The sequence below is a fragment of the Phaseolus vulgaris genome, chromosome 6 (genome assembly GCF_051622355.1).
Source record: "Phaseolus vulgaris cultivar YP4 chromosome 6, ASM5162235v1, whole genome shotgun sequence".
Classification (NCBI taxonomy): domain Eukaryota; kingdom Viridiplantae; phylum Streptophyta; class Magnoliopsida; order Fabales; family Fabaceae; genus Phaseolus; species Phaseolus vulgaris.
This window is the reverse complement of record NC_143503.1, coordinates 29236549-29251466: the sequence shown is the minus strand read 5'-3', so window position 1 is coordinate 29251466 and position 14918 is coordinate 29236549. Positions and strand designations below refer to the sequence as shown.

Genomic DNA, 14918 nt, shown 5'->3' with positions numbered 1-14918 from the left:
ATTTTTGTTCATTTGACTCTTTCTAAACAATAAAATTATGTTACAAGTGTTAATAATACACTTCTCTCCATACTAAAATATTATAAAAAATAATAATAGTTAACGCATAGGCCAATTAAAATAGTTAATTAATAACAATTCTTAAGCACAAAAAAAAGTGATAAATGAACTAAGTTAAATTTATTTTTTTATGAAGACTATCTCAATCTTTCTGATTATTTAAAGTAAATGAATCAATCTTCAAAAACCACCTATTCTTTCCTGAAACTAAATCAGAACTTCAAATTTGAACTAACTGGATTCATTACACTTACCCTGTAAGTTTTATGGAAAGTGATGTTTGGAAGGGTGGTATTGAGTATGACATGAGTTGAGTTAAGGGTGTCAACAGCATCCTAGTTAAGGTCTGGGACCGGGCAATAAATAGGCAAGGGACCCGTCTAACGAGGTCAACCATAGCTATACCTTAAGTGTTCTCGAACAAATTTATAAGTTTGACCCTGCCAATATATTTTATTCAAAGCTACAAAAACCCTACCTACCAAAAACAGCTATTCAGAAGTTCTTTGATACATTAGCTGTGAGCCATTTTTTGCCCACGAAGACCACTATAATTTTGTATCAGGCATCGTGATCAAGACAAGACCACTTCAACTGTTACACTATAAACTGAAAGCAAGATATGGCTTTAAATTTAAAAAGGAGATACAATAAAAGATTACATGGTTAGACACTTGATATAGATTATAACAGGAAACGATAATTTTAAAATTACTGACGTGTATTCAGCAGTTTAAACTTTGACTCTAATTTCAAATCTTTCATTCATTGCTGACATATACAGAGAGTTTAGTTAAGCTAAAACTAGTTTAAAATATGATTGTTAGATAAATAATAAACATATCTCTTAAAACCGATTTTACTTACATTAAATCAAACATGATCAATTCACACAGGCTATTGGACTGAGGTGTCCTCATGAGTAAAGGCCGACCTCATTAAACTTATTGGGTTTTCTGTTTCACACTTAACATCGGTAGGGTATGTTTAGAACGCAGATACCCATTATCAATGGGTTCCCATGTGAAGTCTATGCCCAAAAATTAACTACTTAGCCAACAGTATGCGTATCAACTTGATGTGAACGCTTAAAAGCAACAAAGAAACCTGTTTAAGGACATGAACAGCACCGCTCAACCAAACAAGTATATCATGTCATTCAAAAAGGTAGAGCTTTGAGAATAGATCCTGAATTGCTCACTTTTCTAATATTCCGTTACTTCATAAACTGTATCAGTAGACCAGTTGACTGGATCATATATCAAACCTGGAATCATCTCATCCATGACTAAGAGTGGTAATTTAATATTTCATTAGAAACCGTCTAGATCTACGACTCCTTTGAGGAAAGATAAGATGACATTGACACCACTAGAGAGCAATTGTTTGCGATGTCTTGTCCCGTTTTATTCCGCGTTGTTTAGTCTATGGATTTCATTCACAATTGAAGCTTTCTGTGGGGCCTTTATTATCTATCTGATACAGAATTTGGACTCGAACTCGGCTTACTCAGAGACTACTAAAATTAGCATCAGGAATAGAAACTCAAACAAGTATAACCGAATTACAGAGTAAAATATATCCATATGATCACACCAAACAAAACTTTCCCATCAACCTAATATATGGGCATTTTAGAAGAGATCAAGACAATAGTCAACATAAACATAGTTCCTCTTAGTGTCTACTGTGGTGAAACCGGAAGTGGAGACAGGGAGAAACCCGCAATTTATATAAACTATAAACTAGCTACAGATAAAAATCATACTCTAAAGAAAATATATAAGCGCTACATTTTAGATCTAGGTGTGAATAAATTATCCATTTTATTCTTGAGCAGTTGGAGTAGCAGCCGGTTGAATTCTCCGTTGATGCACATCCCAATTATACACACGAGCAATTGTAACCTGATAAAATAGATATATATCAATAACTGAAATTAATTATTTTAAGAACCCTGTGAAAAGATTAGATGATGGATTACCGATACCCATTCTCAACAACATTTATACAAGATACAAAAAGCAGTTCAAGTGTCAATTCATGATATAAAGATAAGATGTGCATGGAAGGAAGATGTGAAAATGAGAGGGTAGAAAATGCTGAGTGGGCATCATTGTACGCTTGTTTTTAAAGAAAACAAAGGAATGACTGGAAATGAATCACTGTTTTTCATTGTTTATTTGTGAGTGTATTTTTCCACACTAAATAATTTTCATATATTTGTTTTTCCATTCCAAATAAAAATTCCGCATTTTCTTTGCCAAAAAATAACCAGTGAAATGAAACTTTTTATCTCAATTTCTACTTCCTTTTTTATGTTTTCTCACATTCTGTCCCTCCTGCTGAGAACTTCCCTTAATGGCATTAAACGGCCTGTCGCCATGCTGCTATATAAGCTCAATGTTCTTATGTTTATTTGCTTTAAATGGGAAGGTGTGGAAAATGCAGAGGCATATGGAACCCTTAGTTAGCAAGCTGACCTGAGTGATTGTCACCTGGTCCCTCAAGAACTGAAGATCAGCAATCAGAACTTCTAAACTGGCTCTAGCATTATCCAGGTTCTTCTGTAGAAGACCCGTAGCCTGAAACAGAAATATATACTTTATTTATACAGGGGGAAAAAGAAACAAAGAACAGAAATAACACCTAAAAACTAACATACAATTACCTCTTCTAATGAATATTCGAGCATAACATTTGCTCCCAGCCACAGGCACACCGAATCAGTTTCTTCTATGCGTGCTCTTGAATATATGCCTTCTGATACTTCAAAATCAGTAATAAGTTCCTGTATTTAAATTCAAATACAAATCTTAAGTTTGTAAAATAACTAATGATTTTCACTTGCAGTAAAAACTTTAAACAGATTACTAGAAATAGAAAGGTTGTATGAACAAATGCTCAATATTAAATTTTTAATGACATGCAATATAATGAGAAATTGATTGACAATAGTAACTTGGGACTCCTTAACAACAATTGAGCCTGAAATTTGGGTGGGACGGGAGGTAACTGGGATTGGAGGGACAGTGATATCCAAAACTGCATTCCAAAATCACACAAGAGTGGATTGGTCGCATAGGCAATCTCACAAATACAAATGAAAACCTAGCATACAATGAACAAAAGCTTCTTTATTGTACATGGATATCAGTCCATCGTCAGTCCTTTCATAGAGTTCATTTTATATCATTTTTTCTTTTATTCCTCTGTTTCCTCTACCGTAATCTTTCTAACCCAAAAGTACACAACTAAGCACAACTTTTGCACATCTTTGTTGTTTCAGACCTGCCAGATTTACATATATGAAAGTACTGGTGATGGAGAATCCTCCAGAAAAATGAAAGCCAAACATTTGTGGTTGGTATCTGCAAGAATCTAACATGTTTGAGCCTACAATGTGAAGGCATTCAAGTACATGCAAAAACATTAATACTCTTGTATGTGTGTCGAATCTAGGACTGGGACTGCTTCTCTATATCAGGAAAAAGATTGATCACGGTATCAATCTTATAGGATATGAGGGATAACACAAAAGCAGATTCCAGTAGCTTGAGATGTGGAATCAACTATTAGGTGATGATGACGATACACAAATCCCAAAGAGTTTTATCATATAGTACAAATCTAACATAAAAACTATAACCAAAAAATAAATCAAAAGCATATGTACAAAGAGATTCCATATAACTAGAAAATTAGAATAAGCAGCAGCAATGAAGCCTAACAATTAAGCATGGGGACCTGAACTGGCAACTTTTCATGGAAAGAAGGAAACTACATGCTAGCTGTCAACAAGAAAATAAAGGATATATCTAAACAATGGTCACGACCATAAAACTAGAGCAATGCTTGCATACTATTGAGGAATCAGGAGGTCTTGAGGATGTAGCAACATTAAAAAAATTATGGCATATTTTGTCGGGACAACTATATGTATTGACAGAGTAAGATGCATACAATTTCAGAGTTCAGCTGTCTGATAAAAGTTAATCTGACCATTACTATCTTGACACTTTTGTAAGATAATAATAACTAGAAGTATCTTTTACCTAAATAACATTTACTATTATAATTTGTTAAGATATAGTTTGTTATAGAAGATCAGGATGCACACGAACCTCACCAGTACCCTTCTTAGCTTTCAATGTAGCAACAATGTCTAAGCACTTTTCAATATCTGGTATCTTTGCCTGACAACAACCACAACAAAAGTGTCACTACAATAGGTTGGTTAGATACCTAAACAAAAAAAATATTGGATATACTCACTTCAGAGTAACTTTAGATGAATCATTTTATGTTTACATTTTTTTTGCCAAAATAGAATAAAAAGGGAACATATTTTCCTGTTTTACTTGAAATTTTAAAACTAGCAATTGGTAATAAATCAATAAGATTGTTTTAAGTTCTTTCTATACCAGCATTCTACTTCAAAGTATGAAGCCTAGACAGTTAGGAATGGCCAAAATTCAAAATATATGACAACTTTAGATTGGAGTCTAAACCTATCATCCTACATAACATCAATGCAACTGAACTCAGCCATGAGGCGTGAACCCATGTTTGTTCTGGTTACATCCCATATATGTTTCAAAAACTACAGAATTAGAACCGTGACACATGACACAAGACCCAAGATGAATGATATTAATCATGTGTTACAGGAAAAATAGTTTGCTTGATCCCATCCAACAGACACCTAAACAGGTATAAAAATGTCAAATTCACACTTGATATTTGACAGGTTAAAGTTTTAACTGGTGCTATTAATTCTAACATAAAATACAATAACTGTTTCTTTACCTCATATTTCTAGCCCGCAGACAAAATACCAATAAAACAATAATAACATAAACGTATAACCATGCCCCATTGTAACTTATCAAGAAATAACAAAGTATAATCTATTAGATATATAGGGAAATGAAACCTGAAGATCCCTTTGCTGAGCAAGAAGCTTCATTTCTACTACCTTGTATTGCTGAAGTCTGCAAGGAAAATATGATAGATCCAAATTCATACAAACACTAATGAAAGTACATTCACCATGGAAACTAGAAATATATTCACATATAAGTGTTCCTTTCAGTGTCCAAATGAACTTATGGTTTTGAAAGTATCTTTCAGAGCAAGAGAAACTTAATATTTCTGCATAATTAACACATTAGTAGCATTTGGTAGACAAATTAGAATGGAGACCAGTGTTACAAATGGTGGATGGCCAAAATTCTGCCACATAAACACATAATTGCAGCCTATGGAGCTGCCATTGCAGGCCTTCCTTCACAGATTGCCTATGGGAATTTGCCAAAAAATCCACTGTCATTTAACTATGACAGGGACATTTAATTCCTTTCCCATGTTTGGTACATTTAAAAATAGAAGAAAATTGGGTACAGGGTTAAAAATTGGTACATTTTGGTATAACTAAAGAGTTAGATACCAAGGAGAATAGTTTAGATCAATACCATACATACCATTTAGTTTACTAGTTAAACACATCATATTGAAATAATAATAATGATGGAAAGAGGTTCATGAGCAGAAATTCCATTTAATAATAATTGTTAGGACTAGCGTACAAGAGAAGAGTCCAACTCAAAACACTAGCCCACAAGATGGGAAAGTCACACGAGACTTAAGTATGACATAAAGTAGCTTATCCTACTTAATGTGAGACTCTTAACATTGTCACCTCCATGAAGGACCAACATCTACAACTGCTTCGACCCAATCAACACCAACCTAATGGCAGTCAATTTATCTTTGACTGTTTCACTCGCCTATTAGTGTTCAGTTTGCCCCTTAATCCAGCTAGGTATCAGTTTCTGTACTTTAACTCTCAATAAACACACCAATTGGTAGGACTTAAGCACAAAAGAAAAGTCCAACCCAAAAAACTAGTTCATTAGGTGGAAGAGCCTCAAAGTTCAAATATTAAATTAGATAAGTTATCCTACTCAATGTGGAACTCCTAACAAATGGCTAGATTATACAAATTGCACACTTTATTAATCAAATTGTACACAATTTAAGCATCATGCATTGACATGTTCCAAAGATCTAAAAAGGGAACCACGTGGACTGCAACCTTAAAATGACATGAAAAGCTGCATTGTTCATTAACCACTATTCATATCACAGAAACAAAAATAAAAACAGACTATAATTTCATGTAGCTTAACAGAGATTGTTTATCCAAAATAACTCCCACACCATTCAGCCTCTCCTCATTTCGAGGTAATAATTCATTTAATGTTGCACAAATTTCCTCCCATGTAGCAACTTGACCAACTGAGATAAGGCTTTATTGTTGTATGCACAAATTCTCCCCGTTCCAAAATCCAGACCAAAAGATCCAGCCTAAAAATCACCCATATTGATCTTCTTCAGCTCAGCTTGTTATGTCATCCCTATTCCCTACCTTTGCATAAAAATACTTGATTTCCCATTCAATCAACTTTAGAAATACCTACCAACTCCACTTATAAACTCACATCAATTTTTCTAACTCTATCACATTCTTTTGAAAATCTTATTACTTCACACGCACCATCGACAATCACTATGTCACACACCCCACACATTTCTCAACCACAGTCAAATCTAAGCACATTTACTCGAGTCCCATACTCATTTATAAAGGAAAACTACAAGGCACTGAAAAAATGCAGATTAATCTAGCTAAGAACTAACTTAAACTTGGAGATGATTACCACACTGATGCAATCCCAAAATTCTACTAACGAACAATAGAAGCTGATTTTTACTATCAAGACAACCAGAGGAAAATAGTAAGCAGATCCTTAAAATTTCAGGTTTCGAGAATGTCGAAAATGAGAAAGTAAAAGAGAAAAATAAAGATGAAAACCTTTCTTGGAGAAAAGCGAGGGCTGAACCAACATCGAGGCCCGATTCAGTGAGGTAAGTTTGGACATCCTCCACGAATTGTGCCCCTGGTATTCCTCTTCGTTCCGTCAGCGCCGAACCTGAACCTGAACCCGAACCCGAACCCAAACCCGATGTTGAAGACGAAGAAGCCATTGTTGACGCTCACACGCCGCAATACACAACACGACGCTTTATCAGTTGTCGTTTAAGTTTGGGTCCAACCGTGGACTTCTATTAGGCCACGACCAAAGCCCATACTCGAGTTTGGTTCTTTCCTCCTCTTAAAGTTACTTTTTACACCACCTATTTTATACTAGCATCACTCATTTTTTTGTGGTAAATTTTATTTTAAATTTAAACATATCCTTAAAAAATAAGAAAAAATATCCCACACTTAAAGGAAGGTTTGTTTTCAAGTATAAAATTGTATCTCGATACATTATTAAATATTATGTTTAAAACTTTTATTTCTATGAACATGTTTGCCTTGACGTCAGTAATTTAAAAAAATATTTAGTTGAAAATTAAAATTATAACTAAAAATAAATATAGAGGGTAAATTCCCTAGCTAACACCATTTACACTTTTATTTTCTTATCTAGCACCATTTTGTTTTTATTTCCCTATCTAGTATCCTTTTGTTTTTATTTCCCTATCTAACACCCTTTTATTTTTTATTTCCCTATCTAGCACCATTTAAAAAATAAATAAATTAATTTTTTTTTATAATTTTAATTTTGAATGTATTAAAAAATAAATATTTTTAATGTTTAAAATAATTAGAAATATAATTAATGAATAAAGAAATGAGTTTTTACAAAATAAAAATAAAAAAGTAATAAATTTAAAATATTTAGTTTAAAAATTATTTTTTTAAGAATGAAGAAAATAAAAAATTAAACTCTACAACAACATAAAAGTTGAATCTATAAACATAATTAGTATTTATTTTTATTATTATTGATGATGTAATCATGTTAATTTCAAGTATAAAATACAGGATATAATTATAAAAAAAACAAGTTGAATAAGGACTGATATGGACATAAGAGAACAACATGATCGAACAAAAAAAAATGTTCATATTGTCAAACACCAGGACACACATAAAAAACTTCTTCCAAAATTATTGGATTGTGCACTTCTCGTCATTAATTATGTTTCATTTCGCACAAACTATTTAATGTACAATTGAAGAAAATATTAAATGAATGATCATCTTTCATTTATTTTTCTTTTTATGATCAACATATACTTATTTAGTATCATCTTATATCTCTTATATTTATCTTATTTATATTTTTTTATATTTTTTATCTTTATCTTATTTTGTTTTGCCTTTATTTTATATATTTTATGTTTTTAGTTATTATTATTTTTCTGCCATTCTTTATTTATTTCAATTTTTTTTGTTTTTATTTTATTGTTGTTGTTTTTATTTTCTAGACTTATTTATTTTTGCATTTTTTTTCTTCTCATTTTTAAACATCAAGGGTAACATTTTGCATTAGTTTTTTTTTTAGAATTTTGCATTTAAGGTAAACACTTTAATATTACTTGTGTGTCAACTATTAATTAATACTAATTGACTTTGTTTTTTTTTTATAATTATGTACTGTATTTTTTACTTGAAATTAACATGATTACATCATCAATAATAATCAAAATAAATACTAATTTATGTTTATAGATTTAACTTTTATATTGTTGTAGGGTTTAATTCTTTATTTTCTTCATTCTTAAAAATAATAATTTTAAACTAAAAACTTTAAATTTATTACTTTTATTTATTTTTATTTTGTAAAAACTTATTTCTTTTTTCATTAATTATATTTCTAACTATTTTAAATATTAAAAATATTTATTTTTTAATGCATTCAAAACTAAAATTATATATAAAAAAATATTTTATTATTATTTTATTTATTTTTGAAATGGTGAGGAAAATAAAAAAAATAAAAAGGTGTTAGATAGGGAAACAAAAACAAAAAGGTGCTAGATAGGGAAATAAAAACAAAAAGATGCTAAATTGGAAAATAAAAGTGTAAATGATACTAAATAGAGAATTGAAACAAATATAGAAGAAAGAAGTAAGAATAAGTATTTGTTGAACACATATCTAAGCCAAAAGAGTTTACCAATTGCTTATGTTTTGTTTATTTATTTTTTAAACATTTAGGGTAAAAGTACGAAATGTTCAATAAAATTACATTTTTTTCCAATAAATTTTCGGTAAATTTATTGTTTTTACTAAAGAGAAAAGTGGCATTTCCCTCCTTTCTCGTATAGTAAATTAAAAAAAATACGGGAGCATTTGAGAAGGCCACGTATTTCTATTTCAGATTTACACCATTAATGGGCCTTTTGGGCCATCATAAATTCCATCTTGTAGTTAAACCTTTCAATACTTCCACAAAAGCAAATCCAAAAAAAATTTTTTTTAGCAAATCCAATGAAAAAGTTGGTTTTAATATTTTTGAAAATTTTAAATAATTTTAAGTGAAGCATAATCTCAACTTTTTAAAATAATTTGCACCTTTACATCCTTGTATCTCACTTTCAGCCGCAGTGTGTGAAAATAATTTTATTATTTGAATGCGTGAGACTGACAAGAAGATTTGTTGTATTTAATGTTCTTCATTGCAAACATAATTTTTTTTTTTAGTTTTGCACTAAATATTTGAATCTTGATAATTTTTTTTTTCAGGATTTTGTGGCTTCCAAAAAAATGAAAAAAAAAATAAGCAAAGAAAACATAACCATCACGAACAAAAACACCATAAAATCCTCAACATACTAAGAAGGATATTATTCTTAGTATATTATTGAAATTAAAAAAAATATATAGAGGTGCACGAATAATTTTCAAAAAAATGGTTTTTAACTGAAGAAAATAGTTAAAAAATCTACACGCATGTCCTTAAATTATATGCATATCCAATACCAAATAGTACAAAAAAATGGGTTGAAGAATTATACTACTAGCATTTCTCCTAAACGTATTAACATGATGGTTGATGGCTTATGAAAAATATATTGTAAAGAAAAAGGGAGAAAGCAGAGAGAGGTATGGACCCAAAGCACAAAGAAGAATATTTGGGATGACCAAACTATTTTTGCGTCACCAATTCAATTCCATTTGATTCCTATATATAAAAATAAAAGTCCTTAAACACTCTGTCTCACATTTTCTTTCTCACTTCATTTTGATGGAAAGCCACTCTCTCAATTTTATATATATTTTTCTCCGTCTTCTATCTAGCGTATTTTAAGAAAGGAATATGTGTTAAGAGTCAGAATTGAGATGATATTTGTATGATTGGTGCATCATTTGCAATAAGGTGGCGTCATGATGTGGTTGAAAAAAATGATAAGACTTAAAATGAAAGCATAAAATTGTCCATGCCTTATCTAGCACTAGGGAATAATCTGATATCCAGGGTTGGATTTGGTTTACTCTTGTTTAATGGACCATGTGTTCAATTCATTGCACAAACGTAGCCCTCAAGACTACAGAGTTTGCTTAACCAAGTAATGGGTAAGTGAAATGGATCATAATCTAATAATTTCACACTTTATCAATTCACAATGGCGGCTACTGGCCCTGCCACGTGCACATCAACTCCACCATCTACAAATCAATTTATTGCCTATTGCCCTTCATATTCTCCATCAACGATTCCACCATTTTTTTTATTAATTCCTCGAACTGATGTCAGAACAATTCTTAAATACTAAGTATGTCAAAGCACTCTATATGGGTTTGTCAGCGACCACATTTAACAAATCTGAGCCAATAGACGAAGATCAGTGGTTAAATTTTGTAAAAAAAGGAAATTCGTGTAACACTTGAAAAAACATTTAAAATATGCTGTTAAAGCTTTCGAAAATGTCACAATCAAATGAGACTACAATGCTTCAAGAACAACACTATTCCTAGTGAAGAAAAGGGTGCTTCATAAGTTTAGGTTCAAGTTTGATCTAACTGAGCTTTCAGTAGCACTGAATCGCATTTAAAAACAAAAACCTTCTAATTAAATATAAGTGGTTTAGATTTGATTTTATCCTACGCAAACCGAACCGAATCATGAGCATCATAGCATCAATTCAATTATTACTAAGGTGATTGCTATGCTTCTTCAACACTGTGGGGGTGTTGTATTCCTTTGACAACATCAACATATGATATATCTAAGGGTCACAAAACTCAAGTGCTTTTAAATTTTAATTTTGTTTTACCCTACAAAAATAACACCAAATAATACACATAACGTATAACATTTGTGTCCTATATCTAAGTTGTATATTCTCTTCTTCACCTCAACATTCACATGCCCTCAGTGTCACATATTCTCTTAACATTACATGCACATTCACTTCCCCTCGTTGGAAACTGACGTATAATTCTTCATGTTTATTCCTTTCACAAAAGCTACATCATGCCAAGGCTTGAAAGAAGGAACCAAACTCATTTCAAATTCTTTCAATAGAATAAAAAAGGATTAAGTATCTCAATTTACACCATAATTTCATTCTTTCTCCGGATTCAATTATAAAAGAAAAAGTTTAATACACTAAAATATAAACAAATTTAAACTATTGAAAAATATTCTCCAACTAACTGAATGTTGTTTTAAATAATTTTTTTATTCTCATATACTATAAGATGAAGTAGACTTTAAATCTAACTCGAGTTAATGTGGACACTCCCCTTATGTCGAAATTGTCATTCATTAGGATAAACTCTAAATAATTCAAATATCATATTAAAAATAGACTAAACACAACTTAACCTTACAAAATCGAATAATAAAATGAGGTTTATATTCATTTATATACTACGAACTATATTGACATCTAGTAGTTGTGAAATTTCCAACATACTATAATAAAAAAATAATTTTGAAATAAATTTAATAAAATTAACCAACTTTTTTTTTAATTAAGATAAAAGCAAACTAGTTTGGATTATAATTGAATAAGTGATGTATATATGAAGTTGAAATGTGAGAACTAAGCAGAAAATATGTACAAAATAAGAATATGTTAATATTATTGGGAATCTTGAGAGAGAAATTGAGAGAGAAGTTGAAAGAAAAATTGAGAAACGAGGTAGGGAATGATAATGATGATGATAATTGAAGAGGTTGACGGGAAGAAGTTAAATTGTGGTTGCATTAGGCATAAGTGTAGCCAATAGAAAGGGGTTTTGGGTCTAAAAAGTAGTTTGGGGAGTTAGAAAGATAAGATGGAAAATAGAGGCCAATCAAGTTGTTCACAAAGTCACAAAACATGCTAATCATGCTACTATCATCTTTAACTATGATACATCTCTTATCCTACCCACAGAAAATGATGTATGTCCTGCCTCAATTAATCTATATCAAACCACTAATATCATATTTTCTCACTATCAAATATTAGGAACTTATATCAAAAAAATGTTTTCTTAATTCATTCACAATTTTAACCTTCTTAACCTCTAACAACTTCCCTCACAATTTTATAACTCTGTCAAGTATCCTTCAAATAATAAGGCATAACAAACTTAGTTAAAAAACTAAATTTCGAGTTTAAAAGCAAGCACAATACGTATTGCCTCTTTCTAATACTTATCTTCATGTATTGTGTACCTACTATAACTCTCCTCTTGAATAGGAAATAAAAAAAATACCAATATATATAACATGCCAAAAGTTATTTTAAATTTTTCAATTATTTAGCTATTCTATCTAAAATTTTAATATAAGTTTTACTTTCAAATTTATATGATGATTTTGTGAAGAAATATATTTTTTTTCAATAGTATTTTTGAAATAAATTGGTTCTTCAATATATATATCATAGACCAAAATTAAAGGAGTACATATATAAAAAGTTGTAAATAAGATAAAATGTAGAGAAAACTGATCCCAACCCTAACGTGTTGATGCAATAATTCCATAGTACCGTTTGGGTTTATTATGATGATAAATGCAATATAAGATGTTCTAAATGGGTGGTTAGTGTTTATAGTTACCCTGAAAACGCAAGGCAAGGGCAGCACATGAAGAAAAAAAAATGATGTTATTAAAATTGGAAATATTGTGTTGACTTTTTGTTGAATGAAAGGGGGAAGTAGATTAAAACTAGGTTTAATGTGTTGTGTTTTGAAAGGTGGGTCATGATTATTTGCAGTGTTGTGATGTGTGTAAGTGGGACAATGGTTGGGTGAAAAGGTTATACTGATTGGCCTGAGTTTAAGAGAGGTTGCCTCCATCCAATTCATCATGCTGTTCCAAATTAACTATAAAACTAACCACCCTTTGCCCTTTCCTTGTCTGCACAATTCATAAAACAAATCTACCAAAACAACAGAATCCACTTTATTATTTATTATTATCACCTAAACATTGCTTCATTACACATTATTTTTCTGCAATATCATTTATTAGATATCACTAAGAATATATATATATATATATATATATATATTTCAATTTAAACTTTAAAGAAAAATTCTTACAAATTACAGTTTATTGTTTTATAGACAATGAATTAATTAAATTAAAAAAAATAAAAATATTCCAAGCCATATACATATACATAAAAAAGAGATTATATACCTCCAAATCATAAAAAAAAACCTATAGCAGGGCAACTCAACAGGGATAGACCCTACAAACTACAATTAGCTATAGAAAATTATGTTTTTTTGTTTTACCTTATAAAATATGTTTATGAAAAGCAATTAAACATCTCTTGACTAATAATATTTAGATATGAAAGTTTTAACTACTAATTAATTAATTTTTAAATAATTAATAGTTAAAATTTTGATAATTAATTAGATATTAATTTATAAACTATTTAATAATTATAGAAATTAATTTAAAAATCAATTATTTTAATTTAATTAATATAATAATTAATTATTTTTTATCTATAAAATTAATTTTTATTTAATAATTTTCTTGTAGCGTTAACTTGTCTATTTTTCATTACATATTTCTCGGTTACCATATATCATCTTGATATTTGTCATCTTGAAGAAATGATAATGTTTAGTTTTGTGTGAATAATAATGTTTAGTTTTTTAAATGATGAAATGGAGATAGTAACACTTACATGTAAAAATATTTATTTTGATGAAGAATAAATCAAATAAAATATCAATATCAGAATTAGATAAAAAAAATGCCAAAATTAATTCGTAGAGTCTCCATATTAGAGTGGACAATCTCCTAAAGTAAAATACCAATAAGCTTGTAGTTACAATAAATGCACAAGTTTTTATTTGTCTTATCATGTACGTGATTATATCAATATTACCATAATTTAGGGTAAATTAGATTTTTTTTTTATTTGCTTTGAAAAGTCTTTGGTACTATACTGTGACTTGTAAATGAAAGTCGTGAATTTATCCTGACATCTTGAAGACAATTTTTATGTTTGGCAAAATTAGGTTTTTTTTATCGGTAAAGAATGGCAAAATTAGGTTACTTGCATTAATCCTTTTAATTAAGACCTCACATAATGGGAGCCACGTGGTACACTGGTTAGGTTGTCTTTTCAGGTTTTCATTCGTTGAAAAATATATAAAATGAACTCTTATAACTTTTCATTTTAAAACCTATATTCTTACCCAAGAAACCAAATATATTGTATTTTATTTAAAAACATCTTTTAATTGTGGCGAACAATTAAGATGTAAGGAATTTTTTATTTCCTCAACTTTTATACTAATAGATGCTTTTTAAATACTATATCCATTTTAAGACTTTCAACAGAGATGAATATTAACTTTTGTATATACTTTTATTTATTTTTTTACTTTAGGACTTCATTCATTTCTAAATCTGAAGTCTCAAAAGCTAATGATAATAAAGGTTAAAAATGAACGGTTATTGATGTACATAAAATATCTTTAAAATCTTTCATAACTAAAGTTAACTTTGTTGAGTAACTACAAAATATTAATT

The 14918-nt window shown here is 29.9% G+C and overlaps 1 protein-coding gene across 1 annotated transcript; it reads right to left on the bottom strand.

Moving 5' to 3' along the window:
- Window positions 1–1585: 1585 nt before the first annotated feature.
- On the bottom strand, window positions 1586–7159 carry PFD3 (prefoldin 3). The gene is made up of 6 exons (XM_068639867.1): window positions 6938–7159; window positions 4997–5054; window positions 4185–4256; window positions 2732–2851; window positions 2544–2645; window positions 1586–1967 (listed from the first exon to the last, which is right to left on the bottom strand). The coding sequence occupies exons 1-6, from the start codon at window positions 7108–7110 to the stop codon at window positions 1887–1889; spliced, it is 606 nt and encodes a 201-aa protein (XP_068495968.1). The 5' UTR covers window positions 7111–7159; the 3' UTR covers window positions 1586–1886.
- Between the last annotated feature and the right edge of the window lie 7759 nt (window positions 7160–14918).

Bases quoted from the DNA above. Each gene is read 5' to 3' on its own strand.
- PFD3 (XM_068639867.1), bottom strand. From the start codon at position 7,110: ATGGCTTCTTCGTCTTCAACATCGGGTTTGGGTTCGGGTTCGGGTTCA. The intron at 5,055-6,937 runs GTTTTCATCTTT...TTTTCCTTGCAG, and splicing joins CTCGCTTTTCTCCAAGAAAG to ACTTCAGCAATACAAGGTAG. The intron at 2,646-2,731 runs GTAATTGTATGT...TTTCTGTTTCAG, and splicing joins TCGAATATTCATTAGAAGAG to GCTACGGGTCTTCTACAGAA.